We start from the raw sequence: 18,969 nt of genomic DNA on the forward strand, positions 1-18,969 counted from the left end.
TCGTATTTTAGTAGTTAAACATAGCTTGTATGCTCACGCATGGGAGGTTTAAGTATTGTTTGTATTTCTGTTGAACGGAAACAACATGTCCTTTTTGAAAGGGTTTTGAATGTTTCCCTAAGGAAAAAATTTGTATTTGATTGAATGTAATTGATTTTAGTCTGAAGATGGATATTCAGACAGAGAGCCATACAATAGTATCTGAATATTCGGGGAGAGAGATTTTATATTCTCCTCCTTTTTTCTTCCTTTTATTATGAAAATTTTGCCTAGATTTGGATTGTACTGAAGTCTATGAATTGAGGTGAATACTTTGAACAACTAGGGAATGCTTCCTGTAGCGGTAAATTCATGACCATCAAGCTATGGATAAACTTGACATCAATAAAACCAGAGTCACCACCGCGCTTTTATTGTTTCTAAAGGAAAAAGGAAAATTTCGAACAAAACCCAAAGATAAGAATTTTCAAGTCAAAACTAACAAAATGTCAGAGATTACAGGTAAGGGGGTTGGTTACACAGAGGGAAGGTATTAGCATCCAAAGTGTTATAGGTACTCCTAGGGAGCCCTTTTTTATGTGCAAGTGTTTTTGGTCTAAATGATGTTTGATAAAAGTATAGAGTGGGGGATGAGAAAAGAATTCATTAAGTATATTTTTGTGTTTGACAAGATCTTCAGTATTATGCCTGCATACCAACATAAAAATGAGGGATTAAAACCCCGTAGTTCGTGGTAAAAATTTCAAAGAAGTTGGTGAATTGATTTTAATCAAAAGTTTAACAGAAAGGCGCAAAAGGCCAAAGACTTGAATGGGGTTATTAGTTATTTTTTTCTTTTTAAAATTAAAGTCAACATGACTAAATTCATTCACAAGTTTAATTTAAGAAAAAGGTTTGAAAATTCAATGGCATAAGGCCAAAGTTTCTAATCATTAAAACATGTCTAAGTTAAAAAACACAAACAAAGAAGGTTTTGAAAAGATGGAGAGATTTGAAATTAAAGAAGTGGGAGGAGATGAAGAGACTACCCTAGATAAGAATTAAAAGTTAAGAGTTGAAAAGATATGACCAATGGGATGCAATCCACAAGACAGGAATTTCAGATAGAAACCCATTTCCTTTGGACTTTGGAGCAGGGAATAAGCACAAGCAAACATCCAAGCAAATCATATGAAGACCAAGGCATCAAATAAAGATAGCCATAATATCCAGGCAAGCACTCCAATAGCTAGCAGTATTCAATTTCTTTTAATGTATCATATGAAAATATTCCTTGTGGTGAACTCAGAACAAGCATCAGATATCAACAATAATAATAGTATAACAATTAATCACAAAAACAAAGTGACAAATGAATTAAGGCACTCAAGGTCTTGCATCAGATGAAAGGAATAGTCAGGGATGACTCAATCTCAAATAGTGGCATTGGCCAAGTCCTCAAAGCATAGGGAAGTTGCTTATTCAAAGTCCAAAAGTTCACATCAAATCCAAGAGTTCACAAAGATTTTTTTTAGGGTTTTTGTTGCTTATTAGGTATTTTAAGGTCCTAAGACCACATACAAAAACAAAGACAAGCAAACAATATATACAATCACAAGGTATGGCTCAAATGAGCAAAGTGAAAAGGACTTGAAACATAAACAAGTTGCATGAAATGTAAATGGCAATGAATGATAAAGGTACTGAAATTTAAAGTGCATAAAGTAAATGACTTGAAAGTAAAGCAACATTAATAAAAGTTAGTCAATGATTAGTCAAATGTTAGTGAAGAGTTTTAATTGTTTAAGTCATTCTTTGGAGAACACTCAACCATTCATTCACAAGTATGAATCTATTAACCAAGACATCATCCATGAGAAGGGCTCCAACTTGGATAAATCAACAAGTATGCCACTAGCTCTCATGAATGGAAAAAAGGTCAAGTTTTCACACAATCCCATGAAGAATGGGAGACTTACAATCTCACTTACTAGAATGATATGTCTTGCGAGAAAAATTTAGCTCTATTTTAAGCAATCGTAATTGGACTTATGTAAAAGTCACAACTATTTGAGGTAGGCCCATAAAAATATAGGTGTTAATGCATGTTAGAGATTTGGTACAAAGAACCAAACTCCTAAAACATACCACACACTAAAAAAAATGGGAAGGACCTATCTCAGTCAGGCTCATGTTGATTCATATGACACAAGGTCATTAATGAATCAACTAGCATTAGACATGAAGAGAATTCATTGGTCAATGATGGATTGGGGAAGAATATGGATGAATATGAAGAAGGATGGGGAAATAGAAACCCAAATTGATCATAGGAGGAATTTCATCTAATCAATACTATCCATTCATTTTGGGAGATGAAATGTACATGTCATCAATCCCCTAAATCCAATAGTATTGGTCAAGCAAAAGTCAAATCAACCATGATCAAGGCCAAACAGAAAGTCAAACATTACAAGACCAATTAAATGGCTCAACACAATTTTTAAACAATTATTCAATTAAAAATCAATTTTAAAATGAATTAAAATGCATTTTTAAATGGACAAAACCTCAAATCCCTTCAAATCACCAAATAAATGGTCAATGGATTTATCCAAGGTCAAACAAGGTCAAAGGAACTTAGACAAAAAAATCATAATTTTTGGAAAGTCAGAAGTATTTTAAAATATTAAAAAACAATTCATGAAAAATATCAAAATTAATCCAAAAAATGATTTTAATTCAAAATATGAAAGAGGAAAATATTTAAATATTTTTGGTGAAAGTCCCATATTTTTTGGATTAAAAATGAATTTAATATGAATTAAACAAAATAAAAGGATTAAAAGAAAAATTAGAAAAATAAAAGAAATTCAAAAAGACAAGGGCCATCAGATCTACCTCATTAGTTGAGGTGGCAGATCTGATGGCCACGCGCTAGGGTGTATGATGCGCTCAAGTCAACTGCATGGCAAAGGTGGTAATCACAATGGGTGATCAGGATTAGAACATGGAGAGAAGATCTGATGGATAAGAACAAGCCACCATATCACCAGAGCTAGGACTCCGGTCATCTTCTCCGATGGAGCTCACCGAACTCGTCCACCACCAACCACCAAGAAAATGAAAAGTAAGCACACTATTGTAAAGGAAAAATGCTCAGGAGCTCAAATCTGGCCTCAATTTCACCCATATCCAGGTATATTGAAAGATACGTGGATTTGAAGTTTGAGGTGCATGATCTGAGTTGCTTCGATTTGGCCTCAAAGCAACTCAATCTTGTTGCCTACATTGGTAGGTCTTCAGACAACCAATAAACAAGCAAAATAGTTGAGAAATGAGGGAGAATCGAAGAGTTAAAATTTGAGAAAATTCACCTTCGGGTAGCAACTTTGAGAGCAACTTTTGATGCAATTCCACTTAGTTCTTCTTCCTCTTTCTTGCAGGAGTTAAATGAAGTGAAAAATGGTTGTGAATCCTTGGAGTTCTTGTTCATAAACAGAAGTTAAATCAAGAACTCATTTTCAAAAAAATCCTCAAGGTATTCTCTCAAGGGTGGCTATGGGATTTCTTGGCAGAGCTTGGGCAAGGGTTCTCTTTCAATATGAGGCAATGCACTATATTATAAAAGCAAAGGAATTGGTTTCTACACCATTCAAAATTTGAACCAAAAATAGTAAGTTCGTGTGCATGGGTGCATGGGCATGCATTAGGCCCAAAATGATGATTGTGTTGAGTCCAAATTCGTGCACAAACCATGTTGAGATCATATCATGAAGCCATGCGATTGTAATTGAAAATTGAGTTCAAAAGTTGCCAAGACAAGCCATGCAAACTAACCATGCGCAAGTTACTAAAAAATTATCCAAATGACAAGAACTTGGATGCTTTGGAAAGGTGACATGAATGGAAACAATTTTTCTGTTGAAGACCTTTCCATTTGGAGCTTGGATCATGATGAATTTTAAGGTGGAAGTTGGAGAAATCGAACATGGTTGAAAATTTTCTAAGTTATAAGTCAAATGACCACTTCTTACACCTTGAATAACTTTTGCTATGAGTTTCAAATGAAAATGGTTTCTTCACCAAAGTTGTATCTCTTTCATTCCTCTTCAATTTGGTCATAAGTTTAACACCATTTTGATATTGCATGAGGGAGTTATGGATTTTAGAAGTTGAGGAAAATTGCTTGTTCAATGATGGTGGCCCAAAATGACCTATGATGTTTTCTCTTGGAACATGCCCTTGCATGTAAAATTTAACACTTCTTAAAGAATAAAAGTTGGATAGGACAGCTTGAAGTTGATCTTGAAACTTGGATGGTATTCATATCATAAAAATTGAGCAAGTTGTGGTTCTTGTAAGTTGACCTCCTAACTAGGGCACAAACAAAATGACTTATAATCTTTCACCATAAAAAATGACTTTCCAAGCATAATTAGATCTTGATGTCAACATTAAAGTTGTTTGTGATGTCATAAAGAGTAACTTTTCTCTTGTATAATTTTCATATGACAAAAATTGTAGGATATAGGGTCTAGGGAATCCTATATTTGACCAATTGACTTTCTCTTGTCAACTTCTTTAAATCAACTTGCAAACTTGAAGTTATTTTTCTATTTGGGGCTCATGGAGGACCATATGTGCATAAGATGATGTACCATGAAGTATACCTTGAATTATTTGACCAATTGTTGAAGAAACTTGTTGAGGAAGTCACACAAGATACCCAGATGAATTAGGGTTTCCAAGGCAAACAAGCTTCAAATTCTTGATGAATTATTGATAAAAATGATAATAAAGAACATGGGGATCCATATATGATACTTAGAATCATTGTAAACCTTTCTTTGATTGATCCCTTGCATTGAGGATCTCAAACCCTAGATATGGACATACACATTACCTAAAAAAGAAAAAGAAAACTATACTAGACATATTTTTGATATTTTGGTTAGTAAACAAAGAAAAACAAAGTATGATACAATCAAAAGTGCTTGGTGATCTCTTCCAATGCAAACCCAATGAATTAGGGGTAAGGAGGATGCCAAGGTGTGATTCCAAAGCCAAATCAAATGATGAGATAACATGAGGGATCTTAGGGACAAATTTGGGGTATTACACTTCCCATATCCAAAGATATTCATAATAAGGATAGGAACACTCCTTTTTATTCCTTCTCCACTTCTTAATGCTCGTGGCGCACAATTCACATCATAAATATTAAGTGTTTTGACGTTTTGTTTGCAAAAATGTTTTTCGTTTTGTTTAAAGTAGGAATAAAATAACCATAAGATCAAGTTATGGTATCAAGAGAGTTTTGTTATGGAGCTAATAACCTAAAGAACTAAATAAGGTAAAAAGTCCTAAAATTATTTATTTAATTAATTAATCAACATTAATCAATTAACTAAATATGGGGGTATGCAAATTATTCATAATGATAAGTCATTCAAGAAGTAATTATTAATCATAATTTTTTTAAAGAACAAGGTTAATAGAGCATGAACAATTTTTGCAAGTTCATCATGATGATTGCAAGTACATTCACATCATCCAAAATTGCATCGGATCAACTAATCGACTTGCGAAGAAAAATTAAATAATTAGTCAAAGGACTAATTATTAATCAATTCGTGATCAAAACAATTGAATAATTAATTAATTAATTAATTACCAAAAAATAAAAGAATTAACATAAGATGGGTGAAGAATTAATTAAAGAGGGTGGAAGGAGAATTGTGCATCTTCATCTTCTTTATTCTACATTCCAACCAACCATGTTCAGAGCATGATAAAATGGTCATTTATTAACAAAAATGGACAAATGAATATACGTTGGAAAGCCCCCGTGGTGTAGAATAAGATGATATCAATAGAAAATGCAAATACAAATAAAATCCAGGATAAACAGAGCCACAAAGTTTACGAAAAAATGGTGTTCTTCATTTTCTGGATTTTGCATTTCCAACTAGCCATGTTTAGAGCATCACAAAATGTTCATTTCTAAACGAAAATGGACAAATAAATATGGGTTGGAAATGTATAATGGAATATAACAAGATTGTATCAAGAAAAAACGCAAACACAAACAAAGTTCAAGATAAACACAACCACAAAGTTTACGAAAAAAATTGTCTTCTTCCTTTTCTGCATTTTTCATTTACAACTAGCCATCTGTAGAGCATCACAAAATGTTCATTTCTTAATGGTAACGGACAAATAAATGTGTGTTGGAAAGGTCTCATGACATAGAACATGTTATAAAAAAAGGCAAAGACAAACAAAATCAAGGATAAGCATAGCCACAAAGTTTACGAAAAAAATCGTGTTTTATGTCAAAGTTGGGTTTTTGGCTCAAATAAGTGATTATTCTACTAAGCTATTTCATAACATTGGCTTATATTAATCAACAAGAAGCATTCAACAATTCATGATAAGGTATGGAAGAAAAGAGATGAAAGAATACCTACCGAGCAGAGGTTTGACACGGTTAGTGTTGCGAATCACCGACGAATTTACCAAAGAGAAACCCGAAAAACTTCAACGTAAGCTCCTTTAATCCAATTGATATTTGCTTGATAATTATGGTTGAATATAAATGATAAATGTAGAATATGAATCTTGAATGTATAATATTGATGAATACGCTTGATAATTATGGTTGAATATAAATGATGAATGTAGAAGATGAATCTTAAATGTTGATGATAGTGTGTGAATTGTTAAAACTTGATTGATGATTTGTTAAAGTTGGATTGTGGCTAAGTTCCTCCAAATTTATAACTTCAATGTGATATTCTAGATGGTTATGAATAGGGGTGGCAAACGGGCATGCCCGCCCCGTTTAGGCCCGCCCCGCAAAAGCCCGCAAAAAAACGGGGCGAGGCGGGGCGGTCATAGTTGAGGATGCGGGCCTAAAACTTAGATCCGCCCAGCAAAAAAGTGATGGAGGGGCGGGGAAAGCCCGTGGGCACTGCACTCTTTAAGCCTAAAAATGCAAAAAATTATGTAAATACACGTGCCCACAAAAGCCCGCGAAAAAAATGGTGCGGGGCGGGGCAGACACATTTGAGGGTGAGGGCCTAAATCCTTGGCCCTCCCAGCACAAAAGTGCGGGCAAAACGGGCATGCCCAGCGGGCCGAACCCGTTTTGCCACCCCTAGTCATGAATATGAATTTTGGTGATGGTGAAGGAGTGAAAAAAAAGATAATTATGAGAGAACTTGAGAAAAAAATGGTGGGAAAATAGTTAAATGAGTTAATTATGAGTTATGTTCAGAATTGTGAAAAATGTCATGTTTATATAGGTTTTGTAAATGAATGAGCACCCTTGGATTGTGATCTAAGTAAGAGATTTATCAATGGTTGGAAATTAATTTAAGCTTTAGTTGTGGATCACTAATTTCAACCCTTGGAATGATTGTTATGAACGGTTAGGATTGAATGAAAATTTGATTGAAAATGGAAATTGGAATTTGTGTTAGTTTGGTAGAACCCACTGGACACACGTACGACCCTGAGATTGATTCTGAAGATACCATAGCCTTTTCGACCTCTCGAGCAGTGTATTCGACTCACATCGCACATTATCACGACAAAGACCCCGACACTATATCTGGCATGGAGCACATAGCTTTCTCAACTTTGTGGTTGTCTCATTCTGTATTCTGGTCGAAGTCTCTACAAGTTGCCAAAAAAATACCTCACCCTGGCGAATCAATTACATGTTGGACATGATGTTTGCCTAAGTGAAATAATACTGGCAAGCCTCTATGAATCATTGAGTGGTGGAGTCGCTCAATTGAAGAATTTGGGTGAAAAGGGGAATCTCCTCCTCTCTGGTACCTTTTGGTTATTACAACTCTGGCTGAATGCCACATTCAAGGCAAGTCTACCGAACAAAGGCCTCGTTAATGAAGAAGCTAAGGAAGTAAAAAAATAGAAGTATTGAAGGCATTCAACTGGCCCAAATGACTCCCAATGACGAAGGACAAGCCCTTCGACCAACTTTCATGGGCTATATAATGATGTTCGCCAAGCGCCGTGTTTTTACTTCGAGCATGGCCCCATTTGCTGCCAAAAAGTATGGTCTGGAATGGTTTACAAGGACTTTCCCATCTCCCTCCAAAAAACGAGAGACAAAATCTCTACTTATTTGGGAAGCCTTTTTGACCCCCATGATCTTAACCCTTCGATTTAACCCCTCGAAGGTTCAGGTTACTTTGATCTCCTATCAACCCAACCTTGTTGCTCGATAGTTTGTGTTAATTCAGGTTCTCCCAAAGTGCCTATATGATAAAAAGGGTAGCCTCCTTCTCTACAACGCGGTCCATAATGAAACCACCGCCCTCAAGCAGATAGCCAGATATACTGGTAGGACCCAACTCACTCCTCTCAACTTCGAGCCTAACTTCCTCTTCACTAGAGACTTTGGGAAATGGTGGAACAAATACTATATTGAAGAGTACTATGATGTCTCTTCCTTTATCCAACATTTTGAAAAATCTTTTCTTCTTGTGCAGGAAAAGACCAGGAAAGGTACTTACACGCTTATCAAAGAAATCCAAGCTTTTCAAAATTATTTTGAAACTGCCTATAAGCCTGATGATCTTAGTCAAACCATCTGCGAAGTACTTGTTATGCTCAAATAAATTTTTTCAAAGAAAATGGAAACTCTAAAAACTCCTTCGTATGTTCCTCATGAGAAACGCTACAAAATGGCTTTTTAATTGTTTCCCCCAAAATTTCCTCCACTGACTAATGCTGACTTTGAAGTGGCCCTTGCACCTCCATTTCCAGACTGGTTTATCTGTGGGGACTCCATTAAGATACTTCGACATCAGTCCCAGAAAAAAGCCCAGCGGGTGGTTGCGACTAAGCATACTCTAGACAATTTCAAAGGGCATCTTGATACAGGGATCGAAGATGTTCGCATTGAATCAGACATATATGAAGGTGTAACACAGGAGGTTTTCCTCGAATCATACCCCTCTTTTAGGCTATTTACCCTTAGCTTAATCTAATTGCTTTATGCTATTTTCTTTTAACCACCAGGGTTTCACCCAAGAAAACAACAATTAGAAGGCCAATCGAATCGAATACTAAGGGAGGTAGAAAGCCTACAAAGGTATATCTTTGTCTTCCCCTTTTTTACTCTTTTTTATGTTTAATAATACTAACACTCCAATACTCAATTCAGGTTACTTGAAAACCTCCTCTAACCCCCACAAAAATCCAAAACAAACCCACAGAAAACCCCGTCATAATAGATTCTGACGAAGAGGATTTGTCACTTGTGCTCGACCTAACCTCTAGGAAGAGAAAACAACAAACTAAGATCACTAACGCTTTGATCCAGCCTCCAACAAAACTTTCCAAGAAAAGGCCTTTTGCACTTACGATCCAAGAGCCTACCCCTGAAGACATGGTGAAGATAGAGGCGACTCAAAGTGAAAGTGAAAACTCCAGCCCTGGGGTCGAAGGAGACAAGCTAAATCAAACTTCACTCTATCTTACTTAGTTTATTTATTGTCTTTCACCACTCATTTTTAGATTGTTTTGATTTCAGGATGTCGCAGGTACCGTCGTTCAAACTAAAGCCACAACTTCCTCCGCGCCAGCTTCTATAGCATATGTCTTAAATAGCGCTGGCGAACCCACCTATCGACCGTCATCTGAAAAAAGCTCCATGAGTGAGATTAATCAACCCCTTTCTGGTGGGCTTGATACTTCACCACCAAAGAATACTACTCAACACTCTCACACCAGCAACTCCGATCATGAAACTAATTCGAATGAAGAAGATGGTGCTGGAGTGAATCAAGAAACCATGGTGGTGGATGAAGAAGTTCAAGCTGGAGACAATCTTGGAGATGATTCACGCAACGTAGAAGGAACAGTCAATCCCCAGCAAGAGGGTTGCAACAGCGAAGATACGGTGATGGAGGAAGAGGACGAAGGTAACCAGACCCCAATCCCTGTTGGTGACGATTATGGAGGCTCCAAAGAAAGGGAGGATGACATAGGCGAAGGATAGGCTCAAAGCCAAACTTTTTCTAATCCAACTATTGCAGCTATTCCGATAGGTAGAGTTTCAACAAGTAGTACTAGGGATCTCTCTGCAGAATTATTGGCTTTTCTGAAACGAAGCCAACCCCTTGAATATTTGAAGGCTATGTTAAGTTGTAGGCAAAGTTCTTATGAGAAAAGCCTTAGAACTGCTTCGGCATCTGACGATCAGCCTTCGAGTACGCCTACAGATGAAGTGCTTTCCAAGATTAAGGACAAGATCTTCAAAGGTGACTTGTTCCTGCTGCTGTTGGCTGATCCCTCTTCCCTTTTGACCTTGAGGGTTCTTCTTAATCAACTCAATCTGCTAGAAGCCTCTTCTGAAGTGGCCAATGTTATCTTAGAGGTAGGCACTATGATCGACCAAGTTGTCAAAGATCATAAGCTACTACCTCAACTAATAGGAGAGATCGAAAAGAAGATTGGTTCTGAGGCATCCTCCTAGGATGCCACTACTGAGTCAACCAACAAGGCAACGGAATTGGAGCAGACAAAACAAAAGAATAAAGAGAAGTTCGAAGGCCATGATCGTGATATTGCTTCCTGGAGAAAACAAATAGAAGAACTACAGGCCAAAATCTCTGAAGCTGAAAAAAGCAAAAGTGAACTCTTAGAGTTCGATGATGCTTTGATGGCTAAAGAACTAGAATTTGGCATGGAGTTCGTCGAAAAAGCTCGAAAACTGGAATCTGAAATCAAACTTCTCCGATCGAAAAGGTCTTTATGTGAGAAACATATGGAACTTCTTAAAGAAAAGTACCTTTAGATCAAGGCCAATCTTCCTTTATAGTTTTAGTCTCCTTTCCATTTTAGCCTATTTTGTTGTAATGAAATATAAGTCTTTATTGTAATGAATATTAGCCCTTTAGGCCTTCAAATCGAATGCAAACCATTTTGGCACTTTTACCATATTGGCTCTGATTAACTTATACATAATTACTCGTTTCTTATTTTTATCTCTTGGAGTACTGGCCTATACTTTTTCAAATATTTCCCATTTACTCTCAATATCCTCTTGTCTTCATTAAGTTCCTCAATCTCATAGGCACCATTAGAAAATACTTGCAAAATCCGAAAAGGGCCTTCCCACTTTGGGGACCACTTCCCTTAGGTCATATCCTTTCAATCCATTGGAAATATCACTTTCCAGACCAAATCTTCAGGCGAAAATGTTTTGCTTTTTACCTTCTTGTTATAAGAGTTCTCTACTCTCTTCTTCTGCCGTTTTAATAACTCCAAGGCATTTGGTCTTTCTTCATCTAGATCAACTAGTTCATCCAGCATCATGTTCCAATGTGACTCTGATGTAATTTCATGATGCCTTTGAACTCTTCTAGATTGTAGGTGAATCTCTTCTGGTAGAACAGCATCATGACCAAAGGTCAGTCGGAAAGGGGTCGAATTAGTAGCTTCTTTGGGAGAGGTACGACATGCCCACAAAATCTTATCTAAAGTTTTGTGCCAATTTCTAGGCTTCTTCCCCACATGCTTCTTAATCAAACTAGTAATCACTTTATTAGCAGCTTCGACCTGTCCATTAGCCTGAGCATAATATGGCGTCGAAGTTAACAATTTGAAACCCATTTCTTTAGCAAATTCTTGCATCTTTCGACTAGTGAATACTGACCCTTGATTTGTTGTGATAGTCACTGGGATTCCAAATCTATAAATAATATGCTTCTGGATAAAATCGACCACATCTTCCTGACTTACATTTGGTAAAGGTATAGCTTAGATCCATTTCGTAAAATAATCAACGCATACCAGGATATACCTCTGATTCTTAGATGATGGTGGTCGAATTTCCCCAATTAAATCCAAATCCCAACCTCTGAATGGCCAAGGCTTGATTATTGAGTGCAATTCGCTCGCGGGAACATGTTGTATGCCTGCGTGTACCTGACATTCCCTGCATCCTTTTGCAAATTCGATGCAATCTTTCAACATGGTAGGCCAATACATCCCTCGGCAAAATAAGAGCCATTTCATCTTATGGCCAAATTGGTGTGCCCCACTATGGACAGTCGAAAGGGCTAAATATGCCTCTGACTCACTAAGGCACTTAAGCAAAACTCCCTCAGGAGACTTTTTAAACAACTTCAATCCCAAATAAAAATAACTTAATGCTCGATACCTGGTTTTTCGATTAGAAGACGCCGTTGGATTTTGTAGATATTCCACTATTGATTTCCTCTAATCTCCATCTGTCAGATTGTCTATTACCAATATTTCGAAGTTTCCTTCATCAGCGTATCCCATCTTTGTCTTTTCTAAGTCTGATGGGATTAATCTGGTTGATACAACTTTTCCTCTGACTTCGATGACTTTTTGTAACTTTTCTTTTGAAATTTTATACCCATATGCAATTAGAGTCAAATCATTAGCCACTTGATTTTCCAATCGAGGTATATGTCGAATTTTAGCCATCTCGAATCTTTTTTGCAATCGACTGCCTATTATGAAGTACATAATTAAATTATCCTTAATACATTTGTATTCTTTTGTGATCTGTTTTATAACTAACTCTGAGTCACCCATTATTTCGATCCGAGTTGCCCCCAATTCCAACAATATTTCAAGTCCGACTACGAGGGCTTCATATTCAGCCTCATTGTTCGAGCAGAGACCCTCCACTCTGTACTTGAGTCTTGTTGGAATTTTATTAGGAGAAATAATTAAAACTCCTATGCCTGTTCCATCTTTGTGACTAGACCCATCGAAGTACAACTTCCAAGGTTCTATTTTGAGATTGTCCAGTGCATTCGCATCTATGGAGTGGTCGATTATAAAATCTGCTACCACTTGTCCTTTAACAGCCTTTAATGGCATATACGTTAAGGAATATTCAGTTGACGCTAATGCCCACTTCCCAATTCGATTGTGCAAAATTGGTTTGGACAACATATGTTTAATGATGTTGAAATGAGATGAAACATAAACATCAACAAGTTTTATATAATGCTTCAACTTTGTACAAGAGAAATATAAGCATAAACACAATTCTTCAACTATGTTATACCAAGTTCCTGCATCATTTAAGACCCTACAGAGGTAGTAGATGGCTCTTTCAATGCCATTATCATCCTCTTGAGCCAACATGCTCCCTAAAGTCTTATCAGATGCAGATATGTATAATCTCATACTCTTATTTCTACAAGGTGGTGTCAGGATTGGTGGATGACTCAAGTATTCTTTAATTTTATCGAATGCTTCTTGTTGAGCCTGCCCCCATTCGAACCCTTCCTTGTTTAGTCAAAGTAATGGTGAAAAATCTTGTGTCTTCCCACTAAGGTTTGAGAGGAATCTCCTCATGAAATTGATCTTGCCCAGTAGTGATTGCAATTCTTTCTTTGTTGATGGCGCTTTCGCCTCCATTATGGCCTTGGTGTTATTCTGGTTTATTTCAATTCCCTTTTTGTGGACCACAAAGCCTAAGAAGTCCCCATCATGTGTAACACCCCGATTAAAATAAGAGAATTATTTAATTGAGTTAATAGTATTTTATTAATTTAATTAAATAAAGTTGAATTATTGGATTATTATTATTATTATTATTATTATTATTATTATAGATATTATTTATTTTAATAATAATTAAATAAATAATATAATTGGAATATGAAGAGTGGAAGGGTAAAAGTGGAATTGGGTAAAAGAGGCCAAAGGAGATAACTGAAGGTTTTCATTTTCACGTATTTTGCCTCAGAGTCAGAAAAGGGAGAAGCGCTGAAGAGAAAGAGAAGGAAGAGGAAAAGACCAAAGATTGCTCAGAGCTTCCTTCAATCCAAAGAGGTAAGGGGTCTGAACCTTATTAAACGATAATATGCGAGCAATTACATGATATAGGATTGGGTTGTTGATAAATTTGGGGAATTTAGGGAGATTGGGAAAGTTGTGGTTTTTGAGGGAAATTGTCCGATCTGTGAGTATGGTGGCGTTATATACATTGTAATCGAAGTATGTGGTGTATGTATGATTGTTAAATGTTGATATTGGGTTGTAGGCTTAGAAGCCGCGCGTCCACTGGTTCTGCGCTTAAAATCTTGTTTATGCACATAACAGCCAAATGACGTTCGCCATTATGCCTTTGGCGCTCGCCATTTGGGCCTTTTTCCAGAATAAGAGCGTTTAACGCTAATGGCGTTCACCATTAGCCTAACGGCGTTCGCCATATCAGTTTGACAGACAGTTTTCAGAATAAGAGCGTTTAACGCTAAATGGCGTTCACCATTAGCCTAACGGCGTTCGCCATATCAGTTTGACAGACAGTTTTCAGAATAAGAGCGTTTAACGCTAAATGGCGTTCACCATTAGCCTAACGGCGTTCGCCATATCAGTTTGATAGACAGTTTTCAGAATAGGAGCGTTTAACGCTAATGGCGTTCACCATTAGCCTAACGGCGTTCGCCATATCAGTTTGACGGACAGCTTTCGCGTTTTAAACTCCCAGATGTGATATCGTTGTAATGTTGTTGTTGTTTTGTTGAGTTGTATGTCATGCTATTAATGAAGATGATAACATGACTATATGATGTTGTTGTTGCTATGTTGATTATGATGCATGTTTGATGTGCATGCATTCATGAAAGGCCGATGCCTAGTGACGAACGGACTGAGTTCCAATGATGTTGTTGACTCCGGGCTTGTTGAGAGGCTTGGTTCCTTATGGGGAACTCGGATTCTATGGTGGTGAATCTGAGAGTAGTGATCCTGTAGTGGTCACAAAATGGGTATACCGAGTCGTGTTGAGTCATGCATGGGTGTGTGCATTGCAATTGATGTGTTGTTTTGTTGATATTCATGAGTTTGTGGATTATAATGATGATTGTGATGATCCGTGTTGACATATGTGCAAATTATTCATATTATATTCTGTCGTTATATTATTGTTTAATAATGTAATTCTCACCCCTTCTGCATGTGTTTATGTTCATCTATGATGAGCAATGTGCAGATAATGAGGAGTAGCTTTTGTTGAGGTGAAGAATAAGTGTAGAGTTATTCTACAGAGTCAAGTCAATGCTCTGGTCATGTGACACCGGGGTTATGGGATTCAATAGAGATTATATTATTATTTAAGTTGTGTATGAAGACTAAATTATTGATATGTTTTGTTGAAACATTTTTATAAATCGTTAATTGTGTTGTTGTCCGCTGCGAGGTTTTATTAAAATAAATGAAATATTTTTATGTTGTAAAGTGATGAGTGTTAAGTTGAATGAAATGTAAACTCTTCTACATGTTATACTCTGATAAATTCTTTAAATATGTCGTTTGGGTAGAAGGGTGTTACATTAGTGGTATCAGAGCATAGTCAGTCCAGTCGAGTCATAATGTGATGTTTTCCCTGTTGGTCGATTAGTGTAAATGACACTGGTGCTACTCATTCGTTTATTTCGTATGAGTGTGCGACCAGGATTGGTGTGATTATGTCGTCCCTAGGCGGAAGTATGGTGATAGATACTCCTGCTAATGGTTCTGTGAAGACTTCTGTTGTCTGTCGAGGTTGTCATTTGACGATCTTTGAGAGAGAGTTCGTGATTGATTTGGTGTGCTTACCCTTGCACCAAATTGATATTATTCTGGGAATGAATTGGCTAGGATTCTATGGCGTGTTTATCAACTGCTTTAGGAAGACGGTGCGGTTTTCTGAAGTTGGTGAGAATGATGAGGCAAGATTTCTATCTGCTAGGCAGGTGGGAGATTTTGTGAAAGATGAAGCTCAGATATTCGCTTTATTTGCGTCTCTGCAAGCGGATAAGAAAGTGGTGAGTGTAGATTTGCCTGTTGTCTGTGAATTTCAGGATGTGTTTCCGGAGGATGTAAGTGATTTACCTCCAGAACGTGAAGTCGAATTTGCCATTGACTTAGTACCAGGTACGAGTCCAGTGTCGATGTCTCCTTATAGAATGTCGGCAACTGAATTAGTTGAACTGAAGAAGCAACTTGAAGAATTGCTTGAGAAGAAGTTTGTGCGTCCAAGTGTTTCTCCTTGGGGTGCACCAGTATTGTTAGTGAAGAAGAAAGAAGGTACGATGAGGTTGTGTGTCGATTATCGGCAGTTGAATAAGGTGACTATCAAGAATCGGTATCCATTGCCGAGGATTGATGATTTGATGGACCAGTTGGTTGGAGCTCATGTGTTCAGTAAGATTGATTTGCGATCGGGTTATCATCAGATCCGAGTGAAGTCAGATGATATTGCGAAGACTGCTTTCCGTACGAGGTATGGTCATTATGAATACACTGTGATGCCGTTCGGTGTATCTAATGCTCCAGGTGTGTTTATGGAATATATGAATCGTATATTCCATCCGTACCTTGATGATTTTGTTGTGGTGTTCATAGATGATATATTGATATATTCTAAGACGGAAGAAGAGCATGCAGGACATCTGAGAATTGTTTTGCAGGTGTTAAGAGAAAAGAAATTATATGCAAAGTTATCTAAATGTGAGTTCTGGTTGAAGGAAGTGAGTTTCCTTGGCCATGTGATTTCGAGTGGTGGGATCTCTGTTGATCCTGCTAAAGTTGATGCTGTGTTACAGTGGGAGACTCCGAAGTCTGCTACTGAGATACGCAGTTTTCTGGGGTTAGCTGGTTATTATCGCAGATTTATTGAGGGCTTCTCTAAGTTGGCATTGCCGTTGACGCAGTTGACTAAGAAGGGTCAAGTGTATGTGTGGGATGCAGCTTGTGAAGCGAGTTTTGTTGAGTTGAAGAAGCGGTTGACCAGTGCTCCAGTGTTGATCTTGCCTAATCCTGGTGAGTCCTTCGTTGTTTATTGTGATGCTTCTTTGATGGGTCTTGGTGGTGTTTTGATGCAGAATGGTAAAGTTGTAGCTTATGCTTCTAGACAGTTGAGAGTTCATGAGAGGAATTATCCTACGCATGATCTAGAGCTTGCAGCTGTTGTATTTGTGTTGAAAATGTGGAGGCATTATCTGTATGGTTCCAGATTCGAAGTGTTCAGTGATCACAAGAGTCTGAAGTATCTGTTTGATCAGAAAGAGTTAAATATGAGGCAGAGAAGGTGGTTAGAATTACTGAAGGATTTTGACTTTGAATTGAGTTATCATCCCGGTAAGGCTAATGTAGTTGCAGATGCACTGAGTAGAAAGTCTCTACATATGTCTATGATGATGGTTCGGGAGCTTGAGTTAATTGAACAGTTCCGTGATATGAGTTTGGGTTGTGAAGTTTCCGCTGATAGCGTAAAGTTGGGTATGCTGAAGTTGACTAGTGGAATTCTGGAAGATATTCGGAATGGTCAGCAAGTTGATGTCGCTCTAGTTGATCATATTACTATGGTTAACCAGGGTAATGGTGGTAATTTTGAGATTGATGGGAATGGCATCCTGCGATTTAAAGGTAGAGTTTGTGTTCCTGAGGTGTCTGAATTGAAAAAGAGTATTCTTGAAGAGGGCCATAGGAGTGGATTGAGTATCCATCCAGGTGCAACTAAAATGTATCAAGATTTGAAGAAGTTGTTTTGGTGGGCTGGTATGAAAAGAGATGTTGCTAAGTTTGTGTATGCCTGTTTGACTTGTCAGAAGTCAAAGATTGAACATCAGAAACCGGCAGGTATGATGCAACCTTTGAAGATTCCTGAATGGAAGTGGGATAGCACTTCCATGGATTTTGTGACGGGACTGCCGAGGACGGTGAAAGGTAATGATTCTATTTGGGTGATTGTGGATCGATTGACTAAGTCGGCGCATTTCTTGCCGATGAAGATTAATCACTCTTTAGAGAAGTTGGCAGAGTTGTATATTGAGGAGATAGTGAGGCTGCATGGTATTCCATCCAGTATTGTGTCTGATAGAGATCCCAGATTTACTTCTAGATTTGGGAAAGTTGCAGAAAGCGTTGGGGACTAAGTTGAGGTTGAGTTCAGCTTATCATCCTCAGACTGACGGTCAGACTGAAAGAACTATCCAATCCTTGGAGGATTTGTTGAGAGCTTGTGTGTTGGAGCAGAGTGGTTCTTGGGATAGTTATTTGCCGTTGGTGGAGTTTACTTATAATAATAGTTTTCATGCTAGTATCGGTATGGCTCCATATGAAGCATTGTATGGTAGGAGGTGTAGAACTCCATTGTGTTGGTATGAGTCAGGTGAGAGTGTTGTACTCGGACCTGAGATTGTGCAGCAGACGACTGAAAAGGTTAAGATGATTCAGGAGAAGATGAAGATTTCTCAGAGTCGTCAGAAGAGTTATCATGATAAGAGGAGAAAAGCACTTGAGTTCCAAGAGGGAGATCATGTGTTCTTGAGAGTTACTCCGACGACAGGTGTGGGTAGAGCTTTAAAGTCTAAAAAGCTTACTCCGAGGTTTGTGGGTCCGTATCAGATTTTGAAGAGGGTTGGGGAAGTGGCGTATCGGATAGCTTTACCGCCGTCGCTTTCTAATCTGCATGACGTGTTTCATGTATCTCATTTAAGAAAGTATATTGCGGATCCGTCGCATGTTGTTCAGTTGGATGATATCCAGGTGAGGGATAATTTGACCGTTAAGGTGTTGCCAATTCGGATAGATGACCGAGAAGAGAAGACCCTGAGAGGTAAGAAAATTGCTCTAGTGAAAGTTGTTTGGGGAGGTCCAGCTGGTGAGAGCTTGACTTGGGAGCGTGAAGATCAGATGAAGGAGTCGTATCCGGCTCTATTTGCTTGAGGTATGTTTTCGAGGACGAAAACTTCTAAAGTGGGGGAGAGTTGTAACACCCCGATTAAAATAAGAGAATTATTTAATTGAGTTAATAGTATTTTATTAATTTAATTAAATAAAGTTGAATTATTGGATTATTATTATTATTATTATTATTATTATTATTATAGATATTATTTATTTTAATAATAATTAAATAAATAATATAATTGGAATATGAAGAGTGGAAGGGTAAAAGTGGAATTGGGTAAA

At 37.5% G+C, this 18,969-nt stretch overlaps 1 protein-coding gene and 1 long non-coding RNA gene across 2 annotated transcripts; one reads left to right on the forward strand and one right to left on the reverse strand.

Annotated features, from left to right (window-relative positions):
* Window positions 1-11,172: 11,172 nt before the first annotated feature.
* Window positions 11,173-11,655, reverse strand: LOC127130470 (uncharacterized). The gene has a single exon (XM_051059476.1). It carries the CDS (start codon window positions 11,653-11,655, stop codon window positions 11,173-11,175), a length of 483 nt encoding a protein of 160 aa, XP_050915433.1.
* A 2,022-nt stretch (window positions 11,656-13,677) lies between these two features.
* On the forward strand, window positions 13,678-15,295 carry LOC127126368 (uncharacterized). The gene is made up of 2 exons (XR_007804962.1): window positions 13,678-13,842; window positions 15,005-15,295. It is a non-coding gene; the product is annotated as an uncharacterized LOC127126368 (long non-coding RNA).
* Window positions 15,296-18,969: the final 3,674 nt, after the last annotated feature.

Source organism: Lathyrus oleraceus, chromosome 3 (genome assembly GCF_024323335.1).
Source record: "Lathyrus oleraceus cultivar Zhongwan6 chromosome 3, CAAS_Psat_ZW6_1.0, whole genome shotgun sequence".
NCBI classification, from domain to species: Eukaryota; Viridiplantae; Streptophyta; class Magnoliopsida; order Fabales; family Fabaceae; genus Lathyrus; species Lathyrus oleraceus.

What these genes read in the sequence shown, in the direction of transcription:
- LOC127130470 (XM_051059476.1), bottom strand. Translation starts at nt 11,655, where the DNA reads ATGCAAGAATTTGCTAAAGAAATGGGTTTCAAATTGTTAACTTCGACG.